The sequence below is a fragment of the Rhinolophus ferrumequinum genome, chromosome 11 (assembly GCF_004115265.2).
Source record: "Rhinolophus ferrumequinum isolate MPI-CBG mRhiFer1 chromosome 11, mRhiFer1_v1.p, whole genome shotgun sequence".
In the NCBI taxonomy this organism is placed as follows: Eukaryota; Metazoa; Chordata; class Mammalia; order Chiroptera; family Rhinolophidae; genus Rhinolophus; species Rhinolophus ferrumequinum.
In genome coordinates, this window is record NC_046294.1 from 41805418 (window position 1) to 41823218 (window position 17801).

A 17801-nucleotide genomic window follows, 5' to 3' on the forward strand; every position below is an offset into this window, starting at 1 on the left:
ATTACAGCTTTTACAAACTGTACAGTGCTACATAAAAATATTGCTCTTAAATTGTTAATGACTAGATTATTAAAAATAAAACTCATACAAGTACCTTAGTTTTCTTGTATCTTAAAAAAAAATCCATAGACCTATAAAGAATTACAAAAGTTTTGAATAAACAACCTTTGGCTTACTTCAGGTTCTTCCAAATATTTGCCTATTTATGCTAAATTTTCATATACAAATGTACTGAGCAAAAAAAGAAAAGACAAAGTTACCCATAAAAGTTGGTAAAAGAATTTTATTATGTGGCTTAGGTAGGTCTTTGCATTCTACTAACAAAAAAGCATATTTCCACATCTTATTCAACCTAACAAATTATATATTTGTGATTTTATCTACATAGATGCAGTATTACACTACTGAAGAAACCTTTCCTTTCATTTGTACTTTGGTGCAATTATACAGTAGATACTTCTTTCTCCAGAAAATAAAAATATTCTCAATCTAAGCTTAAAATGGAACAAAGACATTAATGCCAAGTTTCTTGCACCACTTGGTAAAAGATTGCAATAAAAACCAAAATGATATGCTGCTTAACACACAAAGAAGATGAAACATCTGCCAGTTTCAGTCAAACCTTTGTAGGAATGATTTAGCGTCTGGGTTTATTTTTACTGCAGTTTTCACATATGATAGGTGGAACTGTACCATAATGAAGAATAGTCACATTCTTCATTTGCACAAGAGACTCAAATATTGGACTCTAGCACAGGAAATGTCTCTTGGGGTTTAGTAATATATACAAATGGATAGAAAAAAAAATTGCCTTAGGAAAAATTTCACAATTGTTTGACTAAACATCTGAAACATTTTTATCACAGCTTTCATATATTAAAAACGTCTTCACCAGAGACGAAGCTTATTTATGAAATAAAACCTAGTCGCTATCATCTGACCCATGTTCTGAGCCCCGGTCCGAGGCCTCATTGTTGGAGGCTTCTGGTTCTGATTCATTTCCAGAGCCTCGGCCGAAAACCTCATTATCGGATCCCCTCTCCGAATCTCTATCTGACTCGGCGCTTGGAGAAGCCGGGCGAGAGTCAATCTCAGAACCTCCCGAGCGGCTTCTCCCAGACTGCAGAGATTCATTATCAGATTGTTCGGAACCCGAAGGCCTTCTCTTTCTGGAGGGCTGGTCACTGTCTGAATCCTCATCTGACCGAGGTCTTCGGGGCCTCCGGGGACTGCCAGCCTCGCTGCCAGACTTGTTCTGGTTCTCATCTGAATCGCTCTCTGAAGAGGCATGTTTCTTCCGCTGTTCACCCTCGTCTGAGTCGCTGTTGCTGTTGCTGTTCCGGGGATGTCTGGCAAAAAGACAAACATGGGTTAGACACCAGGATGGCCTATGGAGAACCTGACAAGTAGAGAATGTGCTTTCAAAAAATAAGGGCATTTAATGTTCTAGTTCTTGACCTGAACAGTGTTTACACAGATGTTCATTATGTGATACTTGTTTTGTCTACTTTTTTATAAATGTGATATATATAATAAAGAGAGGATTAAAAAGAAAAGAAGGCATTTTAGCTATAAGATGATATAAACAAGAATGAATCTCACTAGGTTTTATTAGACATCTTTCATCAGAATGAAGCGCTTCTCAATTTCATACATAAAATATAAACAAGGGGTGTTTTTGTTTACTTTTATCAACAAATGCATAGCAAAGGTAAAACCCAGGACATCACTTGGCTGTAGCCTCGGACTAATTAACCCCTCACGGCAGGATGAGGAGGACACCTCCCTGCCCTGTCACCACCTCTGCTAGCAGTATGAAAAGCCAAGTCACCATTTCTAGCCCAGGAATTGCTCCTGCACGAGTGTCCTCCACCATGACCGGACTTGAGATAGGAAGCTTGGGCTCAGAATTCTGCCGCTTGTTTACTTTTTCTCTGAGTCCCCCCTCTACTTAACAGTTGTTAGGTTAAAGGGAAGGGGACTTGTGCTCATATTTGGAATGGTGGTGGTACCTAGCGGATCTTGGCTTCCTGGAGACTCTGGAGGAAAGAATATTCCTTTAACCACTGTGATAGCTACTCACTCCCCAGAGCTTTGGAAAGTACATACTTCTCCTCTGGCATATTCCTCAGTTTTGGTTTCCATAGCAGATATTCCAAGAAAGGAATATTGAATACTACAGGGCTCAGTCGAAGAAGGGTGATGGAAGTGAATATATTACTCTCCTCAGAAACCTCCACACGTAGTATGTGATTCAGATCACTGAGAATATGAAGTGAATAAGAAGAGGATACTATATATTCATTCTGTATATATATGAGGTGTGATAAAATAGCGAATGTTTATATGTTACAGTAAAAGACACATTGCCATTAATCCCCCTCAAATACTCCCCCTCACTTTGACACACTTATCCCATCATTCTTGCCACTTTCTTTCTTTTCTTTTTTTTTTTTTTGGGAAGGGGAACAGGACTTTATTGGGGAACAGTGTGTACTTCCAGGACTTTTTTCCAAGTCACGTTGTTGTCCTTTCAATCTTAGTTGTGGAGGGTGCCGTTCAGCTTCAAGTTGTCCTTTCAGTCTTAGTTGTGTCGGACGCAGCTCAGCTCCAGGTGCCGTTGCTAGTCGCAGGGGGCACAGCCCACCATCCCTTGCGGGAGTCGAAACCGACAACCTTGTGGTTGAGAGCCCACTGGCCCATGTGGGAATCGAACCGGCAGCCTTCGGAGTTAGGAGCATGGAGCTCTAACCGCCTGAGCCATCGGGCCAGCCCCTCTTGCCACTTTCTGAAGCAGTTCTGGAAGTCCTCTTTAGTGAGTGTCTTTAATTGCGCTGTCAAGGCTGCCTCAATGTGCTGAATCGATTCAAAACATTTTCCTTTCATGGTCATTTTGACTTTGGGGAAGAGTCGGAAGTCACACGGTGTCAGATCCGGTGAATAAGATGGATGAGGACACACCATAATGTTTATTTGACAGAACTTGCCATACCAAAAGCAATGTGTGACACAGAGAGTTGTCATGGAGGATGAAATAAAGACAGTCATGAAAGAGGACTTCCAGAACTGCTTCAGAAAGTGGCAAGAACGATGGGATAAGTGTGTTTGAAGCCAGGGGGAGTTCTTTGAGGTTCCAGAATTAATGGCAATGTCTCTCTTATTGTAACAAATGTTTTATTTAAACATTCACTGTATTTTTCAATCACACCTTGTACTAAAGGCCAGTGGGCCCCTTGGGATCCAACTCACTTCATTCCATCTGGCCAAATAAGCAAGCACTTCACAATGGTCAAGGCAGTTTAACTGATGCAAGTGGCTCAAATCATCCTAGCCTTGACCTCAGATGTAGCTTTAGCAGCAGCTCAGCCTCTCCCACTGGACCCTTCTAGCCACATTTTAACAGCGCTCACTCTAAAACCACACATTTCATTGCTCTGATCACACCTGCCCTAACCAATGGACCAAGGCAACACTGTGGCAAGGGCAAAACAGCACTTTCGGAAAATGCAACCCAAATTTGTGTCAGCCAGTGTCTTCAGAAAAAAGGGGAACTGCAAATCGCTACATTTCTCTATAGATTTGGTTCCCTACAGATCTCTACCTTACAAGGCTAGCCCCCCACCAGTACCCTTTGCCCCTCAACGTGCTAACCTCTCACCTCTAACCAACCAGAACTACTTATTCTTTTAAGACTCAAACAGCCTCTTTTACAGAAAACGTCTCTTACAGCTCCTCCTACCAGCCCAACTCCAGATCAGGTATGGTCCGTAGAGAACAATAAATGCAAAACCTAAGTGCTAACACTTATCTCACTGTAGTGTGGTTTTTGGTCTATCTGTGATTTTCCACTGCCTCTAAGGCATAAATTCTTTGGGGGCAGGGTCTATGTCTTTTCCTTCTGTAACCCTAGCACATAGCAGGCTATCTCATACAACGGATGTTCAAATGTCTGTTGAATGAATGAATAAATGATGGTCATCAGAAGAACATGGTGTAGTACAGCATTCAGAATCCTAGTCTACGAGTCCAAATGGGGGGGCACCTCAACCTTGAGGGACAAGTTTAGGACAAATAGAATCGAATCTATTACTTCTCCTTTAGCCTTGAGCTAAAGGAGAGTACTGGACAAGCAGTAAAGGATAAGCCCTCCACAAAGCAGGCAGAGCTGAGTCACCATTGCTTGACATGGGAGGAAATGGTCAAGCAAGTCCCTATCTCCACGTGACCAGGATCAGGTTGCTCATAATACTGTAGCATTAATGGTAGTGTACAAAATGATATATTTAGGAGAATGTCATGCAGGAAATTTCAAAATAGGTTTTCTTCTTTGATGGACAAACACGTAGTACCATGTTTCGAAAATAAGACCGGGTCTTATATTACTTTTTGCTCGAAAAGATGCATTAGGGCTTATGTTCAGCAGATGTCATCCTGAAAAATCATGCTAGGGCTTATTTTCCAGTTAGGTCTTATTTTCGGGGAAACACGGTAGGATAAAATTATGGGGTTAGAATAAGATGGGTGTGAAAGTCTTTTCCAACTATAACATTCTAAGAAGTTGCAGAGAGAACATTTTAGCAGTGACCATTCTCTTTCATTTTAGCCTTTAAATTGTTGCTATTACTCAAACAAGCTTCATTTTTTTTTTTTTTAACTTTCTGACTCTGCTTGCGCCTTCTACACTTTCACAAAGACTTTCTGCATGTCAATAAGGAAAGCACGCTTGCTCCTGTCAGACACAATTTAGCACACATGGATCCACCACAGGCCCTAATGACATGATTTTTTCATTTTAGACTTCTACACTTTCACAAAGACTTTCTGCACTTCAATAAGGAAAGCACGCTTGTTCCTGTCAGACACAATTTAGCACACGTGGATCCACCACAGGCCCTAATGACATGATTTTTTCATTTTAGACAACTCCATTAGAACTTCGGGTCTCACAGCATGAATTCTGCAGGGTCGGCCTGGGTACACACCACATGTAGATTTTGGTGCTTTCCTAAACTTTTTGGTATAAAGTTAAATACTTCTATTACCAGGGGCTTGGGGCAGCCTAGTTTTGTTAGAGGCTATATTCTAGGACAGCTTCTAATGGTATGTCACATGCTGGAGCATTCTGAATGCCTGCAGACACCGTCCCTGGAAGAGCTTGGTTATCTTTAATTGAAAGTATATACCAAGGGAAAATTTCCTACCCTTCATCAGCAATCTTAAGTTTATCCTCATCTGAAGAATCATCACTTGATGATATTATGGCTTTGGATTTTATTTTTCCCTTCATTGAAGGAGGCAGACGTTCTGGCTTGGGCTGAAAAAAGATCAAATATAATAGGTAAGTCAAGACTCTCACCTTAGGACATCTTGTTAAATTGGGTTTGCACTATAATGACACCATCAAACCATAACCAATGAACTTCAAAAACAAGTATTTGTGCTTGAAGAAACTGCAAGGAAAGAATATATTCTAGCGTACTGCAATCTTTTATGCCTACATAAGAGATTGTACAGAGGGGGACAGAAAACCACAATATTATAAAACTTACAGCCTTCTTTTTCTCTGCTTTTGGTGGACGGCGCTTTTTTGGTTTGGGGCCATTTTCTGTTTCATCATCATCAGATCCTTCTTCTCCCTTTGGAGGTCTTAAGGTAGTGAACACCAAGAAAAAGTTAGCCATCAAATTATTATTCATTCTGAATACCCTTCTCTATGGGTGCTATCCTCAATCATACAGTACAGTCCTCAAGGGCAGAGGCCGTAACTTATTCTTCCTGTACACAAGGCCCAGGAGTCTGCAAAAACCATGTATTATGCAATGTCTGTGGACTCATTTAGTCACTGGTGAGCCCTCTTATTAATCTAAAATAAGTTTGAATCTTGCATTTGGTGGAGTGATAAAAGAAAAGATGTGAGAAAAGACCCAGGTTCCAGACCTCAACATCTTTCCCCTTCTCTTTCTTCCCAATTACTCATTCCAGGCCTGCTAATATCCCGCCACAGCTTCAATTCCACAGGTCGGTGTCTGAATGAATGCATCCGATTCTTTCCCAAGTATAGTCAGCTAAGGGTTGGGAAGAACAGACCTAGGTAAGATAGCCAGCTGTGGGATCCTGGACAGGGAAGCACCATGAGAGAGGAACAGAACAGCTTAGGGGCACCTCCACTTGAGAGATGGGCAGGGAACCACTTATTTTATCAGCAGATGGCACTGGAAGAATTAAAAGGCCCTTCTTTCACATTAATTTACATTTTAAACTTCCAGGAAAACCATGAAGTGGGTATCGCTATTACCATTTTACAGAGAGGAGCTGAGGCTCGGTGACTTATTTTAAGATAGGTAGTGTGGACACACGGGTTCTCTCATTCTTATTTGCATACATCTTCCAATAAATATTACAATTTTAAAGACATAAGAAAGGCAATTAATTATGACTAACTTATAGCTCTCAGAAGGAAAGCTGAGAACGTGTGTGGTGATTCCAAGTACCCAAGGGATTTTGTAGTGGGGTCTATCTTAGTATTAAAGTAAGAAGTGGGATATCAAAAGGCTTTACTGTCTGGGAAGATCTAGTGATTTCCAGGTATTTGCAAATTGTAAACATAAGAAAGATTCAGAAGGTGAAAGATCTTCTATCAGCTTTATAAGGTTATTTAAAACACATTAATGATACCTTCTCCTCTTTTTCTTCTTTCTCTCACCACCCTCCTCTTCTTCACCTTCTTGTTCACTACCACTACCCTTTCTTCTCTTCTTCTTTTTGGATATTGGCAGCTCTTCATCGGAGTCATCATTGACAAATTCATCGAACTCTCCTCCCTTCTTAGAACGCTGGAATCCAAACAAGAGTACAATCAGTTCTTTCCTGGCTGATGGAATGTGGCTAGAATTCTAAGGTGTAGAAAGAGGGCCTATCTTATCAGTCATTTGACAAATGAGGGATCTTTTACTAAGTCACATAGAAGAGGTGCTTGGTAGGACCCACATTTTAAAGACTTCTAATTGGGATCAATGTCTCAAATGGCAAAACTCATCAACTACTTAGGTCACTACAAGGTAAAATTTGTATTGAGCTAACAGAATGTATTTCTAAATACTGGATGCCAATTAAAGCACTCCATCTTGGAGGACTGTCTCTTAGCTAAGGACTAAGTATGGAATGAATATAATCGATTTTCTTCATTTCTGAAAGTCACAAGACAGGGATCGGTGCCATCAGTGTTAGCCGAAGTCACATCTTACCCGTCCACCACCACCACCTCTTTTCTTTTCTTTTATTGCTTCAGTCTCTCCAGTAAACATAAGAATATTTTTGGTCTTCTCTACATACTGGGCCCGCTGTTCCAAAAGTTTCTTTTGCTCTTCTTTTTCTCTGAGACGTTTTTCTTCCTATGAGAAAAAAAGGGCAGGAAAAAAACAAAAACAAAAAACCTCATCAAAATGTTCTTATGATGAAATAAATCATGATTACCATCACTTTTTTTTTGCTTTACCATATAAAGTATATGTATGTACATAAGTCTTTAATTATAGTATAGGTGAAAACACAATACCTGTTCTTTGAGCAGTTTCTGCCTTAACAGCTCTTTTTCTTGTTCTTGTTTGGCGCGCAACTCCCTCTCTTCTTCGTCCTGTTTGCGTGCCCGGGCCACATGGTACTGGGCCTGGCTCAGTAAGTCAGAGCACTGCCTAGAACATTTCAGATTTAGAGAAACATGAATGTATCTAGTGTACTTTTTGTTCAAAAACTCACAGCATCTGTTTTCAGACAAATTAAAAAGTTGGAAGTAGGATCATTAGCTGTATCTACTGGAAGTCTTAATTAGCAAAATTAACTTCCTTTCTCATAAGCCAATACTGTCAACTATGTTAGGTTTCCAAATTATAAACATTCGCCCAAAGCACAGCTAAAAAGGTTTCCAACATTATCTTCACATGTGACTCAAAGAATCAGGAATCATACCTTCATTCTGGTGACATAGCTGATGTATTTTCCCACACAACTTAAGTACTAAATAAATTCTGCCATATTCCCTGAAAGGACCTTTAGGAAAAAGCCTTGGTCCAGGTTGGAGAATCCATGAGTGTGAAAGACTGACCCCTAAACGGCCAGGAACCTGTTCACTGTTGTTACTCTCCCAGCCCACATCAGGATCACTGCCTCATCCAAAGTCACCTGCCATAAATAGTAATTACCTGGCTTCTGTAGCAGCGAGGGCCAAATCGAACCTCATTTTATCTCCCACTTTACTCAAGTAACTGAAGTATCTAAATAGAATGAGAAAATAAAATACTTTACTTAAAAAAATTCTAATGAAATAGGTCCTTTAGATTTTTAATCTGTTGTACAAAAATTATCTGAGAAAAGGCTTATATATTGACTGACTTACATGCACGTATTTAATACATGAAGGGCTATCATCTCAATAGGAAAATTATATATGCAACTCACTTAAAAAAAGACTCTCATCAATATGCCACTCAATCTGTTTAATAAAAAACAAGTTCATTAAGAAAAGCCAAGTTACATTTTAATGTTATCAGTAAATTAACAAATAACCAAAAATCAGTTCAAGCAATGAATATCTACTAAACAGTAAATTTACTAAGTATGTCGACATGGAGGTTAGGAGGCGTAGGCCACGAAACACTTATACTCTACCAAGCAAGGCAAGAAATGCTCAAATAAGAATGCAAATAAGGTTAGGCATAACCTGAAGAGATGCCTGGTTTTAATTTTACCACACTGTAAAGTCACATAAATTTTGAACTGAGCTGAAAAAAATCTAGTCATTATTTAAGAGAAAAAACCTTAATCTTAGCTTAATGAAAATTAATATCCCATAAAAAGATACTCTGCTATAAAAAATAAAACCAACATAATTAGAATCTAAAAGTTTCAAGTGGGTTAAATGCTGGATCATATTATTAAGTTAATGAAGACTCTAAGGCAAGCTTGCAAAGCTAGCCAGCCAGTTCTAGGGTCTGGCTACACGATCCAAAAATGGCAGGTTTGATGCCACCTGGTGGCAGCTGTTGGCTTTGGCTTAAAAATTGCTGGAATGATTTGAATAGGTTCTCTTTTGAGATTCCCTTTTTCTAATAGATCCTGGAAGGAAATGATTTTTAACACCTTTTGAGACACATAGATCTAAAGAAATAAAATGTTTCAAAGGTTGTTTCTACAAAATCTTTACCTATGTGCAAGTTCCAGTTCTTTCACAGCATTAAGTACTTCCTTCAGATTACTCTTTTCATCTTTCAGGACAGAGGTAGCTAATCTCTGCAGGACCAAGGCTACATTAAACATAAGAACTGTATCACTGGGTGCCACATGTCTAGCCTATAAATAAAAAACAGAGCAAATATTTTATATAATCTAATGACATGAGAAGAATTTCAGTCAAATAGTATCAGGTATGTGAACATGCATAAAACAGAAAAATATATACTGGAGCATAGAATTGAATGAGAATAATAATGAGTTCTTTTTACCTTCAGCAAAGTCTGTTTGCATTCCTGCAACTTGCCACACTTGAAGAGGGCCCGGGCCAAATAGAGCACAACTTCAGTGTTCTGGTGCTTATAGAACTTTCTGAGGCAGTTTTCATACTACAATAAAAGAAAATGTTAAAACACAAGAAGTATTAAATGATCATTCTGTATTGATCATTCAATTATTACTGTCATTCTGTAATAAAATTTCAAGCGATTTTCAAGCTATATGAAAAGATATTTTATCCTTCGAATAGCTAATTTCAAAGGATCTGAGAATGATCCCTGACATTCAGCAGGATACATTTTTTTTTTAACTTTTATTTATTTTAAGTGTTTTACCAAGACCCATCAGCTCCAAGTAAAGTAGTTGTTTCAATCTAGTTGTGGAGGGTGCAGCTCACACTGGCCCATGGAGGGATCGAACCGGAAACCCAGGTGTTACAAGCATCGCGCTGTAACCAACTGAGCTAACTGGCCGCCCCCCAGGATACATTTTCACAACATAAAAAACTGATCATAAGACAAACTAGATACTTGAAATAGTTTTTCCATTTGAAATTTGGACCAACACTGAAATGATAAGGACTTTTTCATATCTTTAGCAGTATCTAGAATTAGCTTATTGATAACTTATTAGAAGTCATGCACCTAGCTCCTTTGGGTTCTACTCTCTACCACCTTTAGGATTAATGGAACCTACTGGCAATAAGCATGAGACATCTCACACTTCTAGCTGTTGACTTTTTGGTAAAATCAATACTATAGCAATACCAGTGTTAATTTTGCCATGAACTTGTCACTTGTTAACCATGGAACATACCTTGTTACGGAAGACTATTAGACAGTTTTTCCCTGAATAGCCCGTGTAATTAATTTGCATTTTAAAAGGCAACATTATCATTCTGCAGATCAGGAAGGCCCAACTCCAAAAACACATCTGAGACTATATATGTAACCTGGGTTTTATAAGTCCTTGTGACCAGTGCCTTTCCAATTTTCTGAATATAGTAACAATACTCACCCTTCTTAGAAAAAAAGGTTAACTACTTCCCAGAGCCTGGACTTCTCTTACTACCTTTAGAAGGAAGCTTGTTTTTTCTGACCGTAATACTTCCCATAGAGCCCAAGAGCCTTTTAACTTTTTAGTAAGAGTAGTATGACTCTTTTATTTCAAGTTCTAGCACTCAACAAATATGAAACGCATAACAAAGTTCTATAATCATGAAAACATCTCTATGGAGTTTTTTCTTTTAAAAATGTCATTTAACCTTTCTGAAACTCAGTTCTACCATCTAAAACATTTGTAAAACAAGCAAACAGATATTAATTCCTACCTATCTTCTGGGTACTTACTGATATGCTAGACATGTTAGTGCCAAGTATGGCACCAAGTACTTTTCATACCAGATCCTCACAAAATTCTATGAGATTAAGGTACAATTATCCCCATTTTGTAGGTAGGGAAAGTGGCTCAGAGAGGATGTCCTTTGCCCAAGACATACAATTAGTGATGGAACCAGAACTCATAGCTCTCTCTGGACACCAAAGACTGGCCTTAACATTATATCATTACAAACCTCTGAATAGATACAGTATCACAAGAGATAGCATACAGCGTGACGACAAGGCCAGAATGGTTAAGAAAACATCTGCTCAACAATGAACACGATATAAAAATGTATTAAAAGACGTTACCATCTGAACAGCACTGATATATTGCTTCTGTTCCACATAGATGTGTGCTAGGTTCAACCACACATCACTGATATCTGCTGTTGCTTCTCTTACTTGGGCAAATACATCACGAGCTTCACGGAAATATCCTTTGTGGGCTAAAACAGCTCCTAAAGTTAGAAAAAAGTCCACAGTTAAGAATTTTTCTAATTGTAGCCAGAAAAACAAGTTAAAGTCCTATTTTTGAACAACTACCTTCATTACATTCAGAGAAACATTCTGACCTACAAACATTCCTCCAAAAGCATTCATTTCACAAATCATTATGGATATCCAAATCATATAATCACCTATGCCATTAGCAGCATATAGATTCTTTGCATCATTTCTGAGTACTTGCTTATAGATGGCCAGAGCACGATCTTGATGACGCTTTTCCTACAAAAAGAAACAAACATTATAAAAAAATTCAAACAAGAAATGAAACATTTATCAGTTTTGTTTTAAAGACACAAACAGAGATTACCTTTTCTCTATCTCGCGTGGGCTGATGCAAAGTTTGGAGCCAGACGTTGCCAAGGGCCAGCATAGAATAAGTGTCACTCTGTGTAGATGGTTGTTTTAATATCCTCTCAAATTTCTTCTGGCCCGGACCCCATTCTTGTTTTGCCAAATGAAGATTCCCGATCAAAGACCAAGCATCTGGGTGGTCCTGAAACACACATATAAAAAGAAGCAAACACTGGAATTTAGATTCAGAGAGATCAATCATCTTTCCACAATAGCTGATTACTGAAGAGGTTTACAAGCTATATTTACAACAGTGTTTTTCAAACTGAGATTTGAGATGGATTAGCGAGTTGTAAAATCAATTTAGTGTATAGTTATCAGCATAAGAAGAGCAACAGAATGATTTGCAAAACTTTCATTTGTTTCTTTTATATACACACATGTGTATACTAGGCTATGATGTGAAATCTATTTCTTACTGTGGGTCACAATCAAAAAGTTTAGATGAATCCTATACTCTTTACTATCTTGAGCATGTAAATGAAAAATCAGGGAGATGCTAAGATATTAGAAACATGATAGTCATTAAAAGGAAAAACTGACTTACTAGGGGGAGAAGATGAAATAATTATTTTTCAAACCTCAGAGTTTATATTACCAACCTGATTAATCTGCAGAGCTTCCTTAAACCAGTCTGAAGCCTCATAAAAGTTTCCTTTATCTCTAGCCATGGCTCCTAGTCGCAAATAACCTGAAAATACATTTAAAAGTTTTTGCTTAAAATATTAGCTATAAAGGATAATTTTAAAGTCACACTTTTGAAATAATCATTTTTTGTTAATACACTCATACAATGAACAGAAAAGTTCCACAGGTGAAAAAATGTCAAGCATCAATATAACTAATTAATAATCTAACAAGTTAAAGCAACTCTGTCACCTTCAGGTTTACTGTTTGACATCACAGATTTATCTCTTCCATTCCCTTCCCAATGCTAGCACCATGGTCCACGTCTTTATCTCAAGCTGTTATTTAAAAAGCTTAGAGCTGTTGTTTCCAATTTCTCTCTGACGCATTGCACTATCAACTTACTTTTTCTTAAAAAGCTTCTTGTCATATAGAAAAATTGTAAAAGCCTGGACTACTAAGGAGTACTAGTTAGAAAACCTGAGGCTCTTCCACTTAAGGGAAGACACTGTTCTTTCTCACTTTTATAAACATTGCAAAAATGTTCATATGAAATCAGAGCAGGACTATCATAAAGGTAAATCCATCACCAAATATGCTAAGTTGTTGTTAAAAGTCTAATAAAAGTAGCTGACCCACTGAAGACAGCCTCATCTATGAAACATGATCCAACTGACTTTTTGTTTAGTTTCTAGCATAAATTTAAATGAAGCTGCATTTTCTTTTTTAAGGCTACAAATTTGCCTTGAAGAACAGTGGACATTATAACCTTTAAAATTGTTTACTATTGGTTCTAAGAAAGATTTTATTTTTTTAGGCTAGATTTTTGCTGCTGTTGTGGGAATTTTAATACATTTTAAAAAGTTTAAAATTCTTACAGTCAACATAATTAGGATGTTCCCGTAAGATGTTTTTATATAGTTTTTCTGCTTCATGGAATTCACACATTGCCTCATACAGCCTGGCTAAATTGTACGACGTTGTGACAGAAATGGCATTATAATAATGTTCATCATGCTCAGCTTCCGCCTTTGCACGATCCAATGATGCCAAAAAATATTTCTATGAGCAAGAAAATGACATTGTTAAAAAATTTAGTTGATACATCTTAAAAAGTGTGCATTCAATTTGACAGTATAAATGATGGGACTATTTCTCTTTTCCTACCTTTGCCTCCCCTAGATTTCCAAGTCTAAAATGGAGGGCACCCACATTATTCAGAATCTCTGGGGGGACATCAGCCTGCACTTTCTCCTGAAGGATCCGTGTTGCTGTTCCATAGGCTGAAAGGGCACCCTGTATTTTCAAGGTGAACAGAATAAGGTGTAAATGAAAATAAGAGAGAGACACATACTACACACCAGGCTTACAAAACACACATTAGACAGGAGATGAAAAACATTGCTAAAATACCTGTATATCAGTCTGTTCTAAGATTTGGGCCAATTCAATCCAAGCTTCAACGTCATCAGGATACTGTTCTGTGACCTTCTTCAAATGGCCCTGGTGAAAAAAGAGATCATAAAGCTAAAGCATTCAACCACAGGCTGTCAAAGGAAAAAGCGATGGCTACTCTACACTGTATAGTAAGTCAAGTGCTATTCAACTAGTTAGCTCAGCTAACAAAACTGCTTCCATCATATCTTGACTAGCAATAACGAGAAATGAGGAATAAGAATCCAGGGATAAATAATAAAAAATAGCTAAGATTTTTAAAAAACGTACCTTGGCAATATCTCGTTTTTCTTGATCTTCTGAGGCAGCATATAGAGAGCCAAGGATTTTCATAGTTTCGTAATTATTAGGATAAGCTTTCAAAACTTTCTCAAAGCACTGAGATGCATTTTCTTTGTCACCTCGATAAATATACATTTGTCCCAAACCAAAAAATGGCAGCACAAAAGAGGATGAGGCAAACTGTGTGGCTTGATAATAGTACTGGAAAGCTTGGTCATAATCTTCCTAAAAAATGAAAATAAAACAAGACCAACAATATGTACAAAGTTTTTCAAAGAAAACTATAAAACAAAAAGGATTAGCTATTTAGAGAGGTATAAAACGATCTTACCTGGACATGGAATGATCTAGCCAGCTGGTAGCAACTTTCTGCTTGCATGGCCTCCACTTCTGTATTATGGAATGCGTGAAGAGCCAAGTGTTGGACTTTACTGTAATCCTGCACAATGAAGATTTGGAAATCAACTGAGTAAAATCTTAACAGTCTCAACCATAAGGCTTCTTTTAAAATGTTAACTGAATTAAAAATAATAGTACTGTATCCAGAAATACTCATCATTTTTCTCGTTACTCCTGCTGATAAATTGAGGGGAGACGGGAAGCAACATTTACCTAGTACTTAACATTTGCCCCTTACATCTATTACTTCATTTAATCCCTACAACTATCCTTTGTGGTATCAACCCTATTTCTGTGATGAGAAAACCTGTGATGAGAGGTTAAGTCCCTTACGAATAATAATGGAAGCACTTACAATTTATTGAGAACTACTATATGCTAAACACTATATGCTAGGTGTGCTATTTGTGTTAGTTCCAAGTTTAATCAAAACCCTGCAGTGTCATTATTACCATTTTATTGATGGGGAAGTAGAGGCTTAAAGAAATAAAGTGTGTTGTCTAAGGTGGAAAAGCTAGAATCTGCAGTTTGTTTTTTTGACTCCAAGGAAATGCTGTATTACATGAGAATAGCCACGTGCCAGAGCTGGATTTGAATTCAGCTCTATTTGAATGCATGGGTCCATGCACTTCCCATTAGATCTGACTTTCATTTGGATTATCCTTAGATAATCTCCTTAGAGTCTCCAAATCAGTTTATACATCAGGAGTGGGAAACAATTTTCTGATTTTAATAGGAATGTGTTTTATTCATTAAGTATGGCTTTCTTTGTTCTTTGGTCAGTGGCCAGTCAGTTCGGACTTTTTTTTTTTTTTTTTTTTTTAAGATTTTATTGGGGAAGGGGAACAAGACTCGACTGGGGAACAGCATGCACCTCCAGGGCTTCTTTCCAAGTCAAGTTGTTGTCCTTTCAATCCTAGCCGTGGAGGGCGCAGCTCAGCTCCCAGTCCAGTTGCTTATAGTTGCAGGGGGGGCGCAGCCCACCATCCCTTGTGGGAGTCGAACCAGCAACCTTGTGGTTGAGAGGACACGCTCTAACCGAGCCATCCGGGAGTTCAGTGGCAGCTCACCTCAAGGTGCCATGTTCAATCTTAGTTGCAGGGGGCGCTGCCCCCCATCCCTTGCGGGACTCGAGGAATTGAACTGGCAACCTTGTGGTTGAGAGCCCACTGGCCCATGTGGGAATCGAACCGGCAGCCTTCGAAGTCAGGAGCATGGAGCTCCAACCGCCTGAGCCACCGGGCCGGCCCCCAGTTCTGACGTTTTTATTTTAGATATTAAATATTAAATTATTAGATATTAAAAATAATAATGTGATTGCAGTGTTTAACAGGAACTGAGTGTTTCCCATTAGATAAATATTTAATGTATATATTACATTTAATTCTAACTACAACCCCTCAAATTCTATAAAGTAGGTATTATTACTGTTTTATGAGGAAATTAAACTCCAGAGAAATTAATTTATCTCACCATAGCCACATAACTATATAACGGTGACACCTGAATGTGAACCAAGTGATTCAAACTCCACACTTTGTTATAGTCTTTTAGCTAAATTTACATATTGTTCAACTGCGATAAGGGTAAGGGTTAAATGTTAGGTTTGTTTTGCTATGGAACGTACTTTAATTTTCTTATTTTATTACTCTATGACTCATGACGCACTGTCAGGGAATAAAATAGTTCTATTTGAAATTTAACATATGCATTAAAGATTAGATTCTATTTTAAAATCCTCATTCATATCTTCTTTAGCACAACTGAAATTTGTTAGTTTTCCCCCCAATTTTTGTCCTTAATCCACTCTGCATTCTGGCTGCTTTTCTTTCTAATCAAAAGACCAAGCTCAGTTCTCAACTTTTTCGAGAGGTCTGTGTTAACTGCCCCAGGAGTCATAATAGCTCCCATGTCTAAACCCACTTTACCCCTCAATTACTGATGTGTCTGGGATATTAATTAATAATACCCTTTATTCCCAACTAAATTATTCTTCTCTAGGGGAGGCAAGGTAGTGTGGTGGGCGGAGAAAAGATCAGATTTCAACTTGACTATATAGCTGAGTAAATTTCAGCAAGTTATGTTATTTAACTTTGCTGAGCCTCACTTTCTTATCTATAGAAGTGAAAATAGAAATAGCCTGCCTACCTCCTCAGGCTGCTATGACAAATTGAGAAAATGTATGTAAATGTGCTCTGTAAACCTTAAAGACATACATTCAATGCAAGAATGTATGTCTGGAGCGGCCAGATGGCTCAGTTGGTTAGAGCGTGAGCTCTCAACGACAAGGCTGCTGGTTCAATTCCCGCATGGGATGGTGGGCTGTGCCCCCTCCAACTAAAGATTGAAAACAGCAACTGGACTTGGAGCTGGGCTGAGCCCTCCACAACTAGATTGAAGGCCAACGACTTGGTGCTGATAGGCCCAGGAGAAACATACTGTTCCCCAATATTTCCCCCAAAAAAAATTAAAAAAAAAAGAATGTATGTCTCACCTGGCACAGTGCTGATCACAGATCAGATGTCCAGTAACACTCTGGCTTGATTTACATATTTCACTTACGCAATCTGTAAGGTTCTATATATACTGATTGTGTTAAATACAAACAAGTCTTTATCTTCAGCAGTGGAAGAATGACTAGCACTGAAGATTAAAAACTGAACAATTCTCCTTCACTTCAAGGAAGCTGCCCCATAGCTGTGAGTACTGATTATTAGATATACACTCAAATATTTAAGAATAGGTCCTTTGTTTTTTTCCCAGTAAAAACTAAACTAACGTAGGTAACTGTTTTATCTTAAATAGTAACTTCATTTGCTTATAAAATACATTTCCCTCTTCTCCCTAAATAGTTGCCTTTTAGTACCATAACAGTTATAGCATAAAGCTCAATAATGCATTATGAAAGAGGAATATGCTTCTATAGCCAGAGAGAATAAAGCATAATGGTAAATAGTTGTGTGATCTTAGGTTATTAACTCTGCCTCAATTATTCATTTCCAAAATGGGGATACTACCTACCCCATAGGATTGTGGTGAACACCATATAAATTCATGGAATGCATTTTTAACAGTGCTTGGCATTTAGTAAGCATTCAATACATATTAATAGCAACAATCACAGTAACATAGCATCTATTATTAATAAGCATTGATGCAGTTTTATGACTTTTTGCTATTTAACTATTTGTGACTAAATTGCTATTTAAGTAGTTTAAAGTTCTTAGTACAATGTAGTATCTGATTTCAATATGGCAGATTAAACTTACATGCTTACTCTACAACTTTGCCAAT

The 17801-nt window shown here is 38.0% G+C and overlaps 1 protein-coding gene across 1 annotated transcript in view; it reads right to left on the minus strand.

The window, feature by feature from the left end:
• Positions 1–268: 268 nt before the first annotated feature.
• The window catches only part of CTR9 (CTR9 homolog, Paf1/RNA polymerase II complex component), a 28923-nt gene continuing 11390 nt past the window's right edge, over positions 269–17801 (minus strand). Inside the window, exons 8-25 of the mRNA XM_033120881.1 lie at positions 14440–14547; positions 14097–14333; positions 13785–13874; positions 13539–13667; positions 13250–13433; positions 12347–12435; positions 11701–11886; positions 11525–11612; positions 11196–11344; positions 9498–9614; positions 9200–9345; positions 8199–8270; positions 7556–7691; positions 7245–7391; positions 6676–6833; positions 5550–5646; positions 5202–5314; positions 269–1349 (exon numbers count right to left, since the gene is read on the minus strand). Coding sequence (XP_032976772.1) covers positions 923–1349; positions 5202–5314; positions 5550–5646; positions 6676–6833; positions 7245–7391; positions 7556–7691; positions 8199–8270; positions 9200–9345; positions 9498–9614; positions 11196–11344; positions 11525–11612; positions 11701–11886; positions 12347–12435; positions 13250–13433; positions 13539–13667; positions 13785–13874; positions 14097–14333; positions 14440–14547 — 2673 coding nt within the window. The 3' untranslated portion in view covers positions 269–922. The remainder of the gene's footprint in view (positions 1350–5201; positions 5315–5549; positions 5647–6675; positions 6834–7244; positions 7392–7555; positions 7692–8198; positions 8271–9199; positions 9346–9497; positions 9615–11195; positions 11345–11524; positions 11613–11700; positions 11887–12346; positions 12436–13249; positions 13434–13538; positions 13668–13784; positions 13875–14096; positions 14334–14439; positions 14548–17801) is intronic.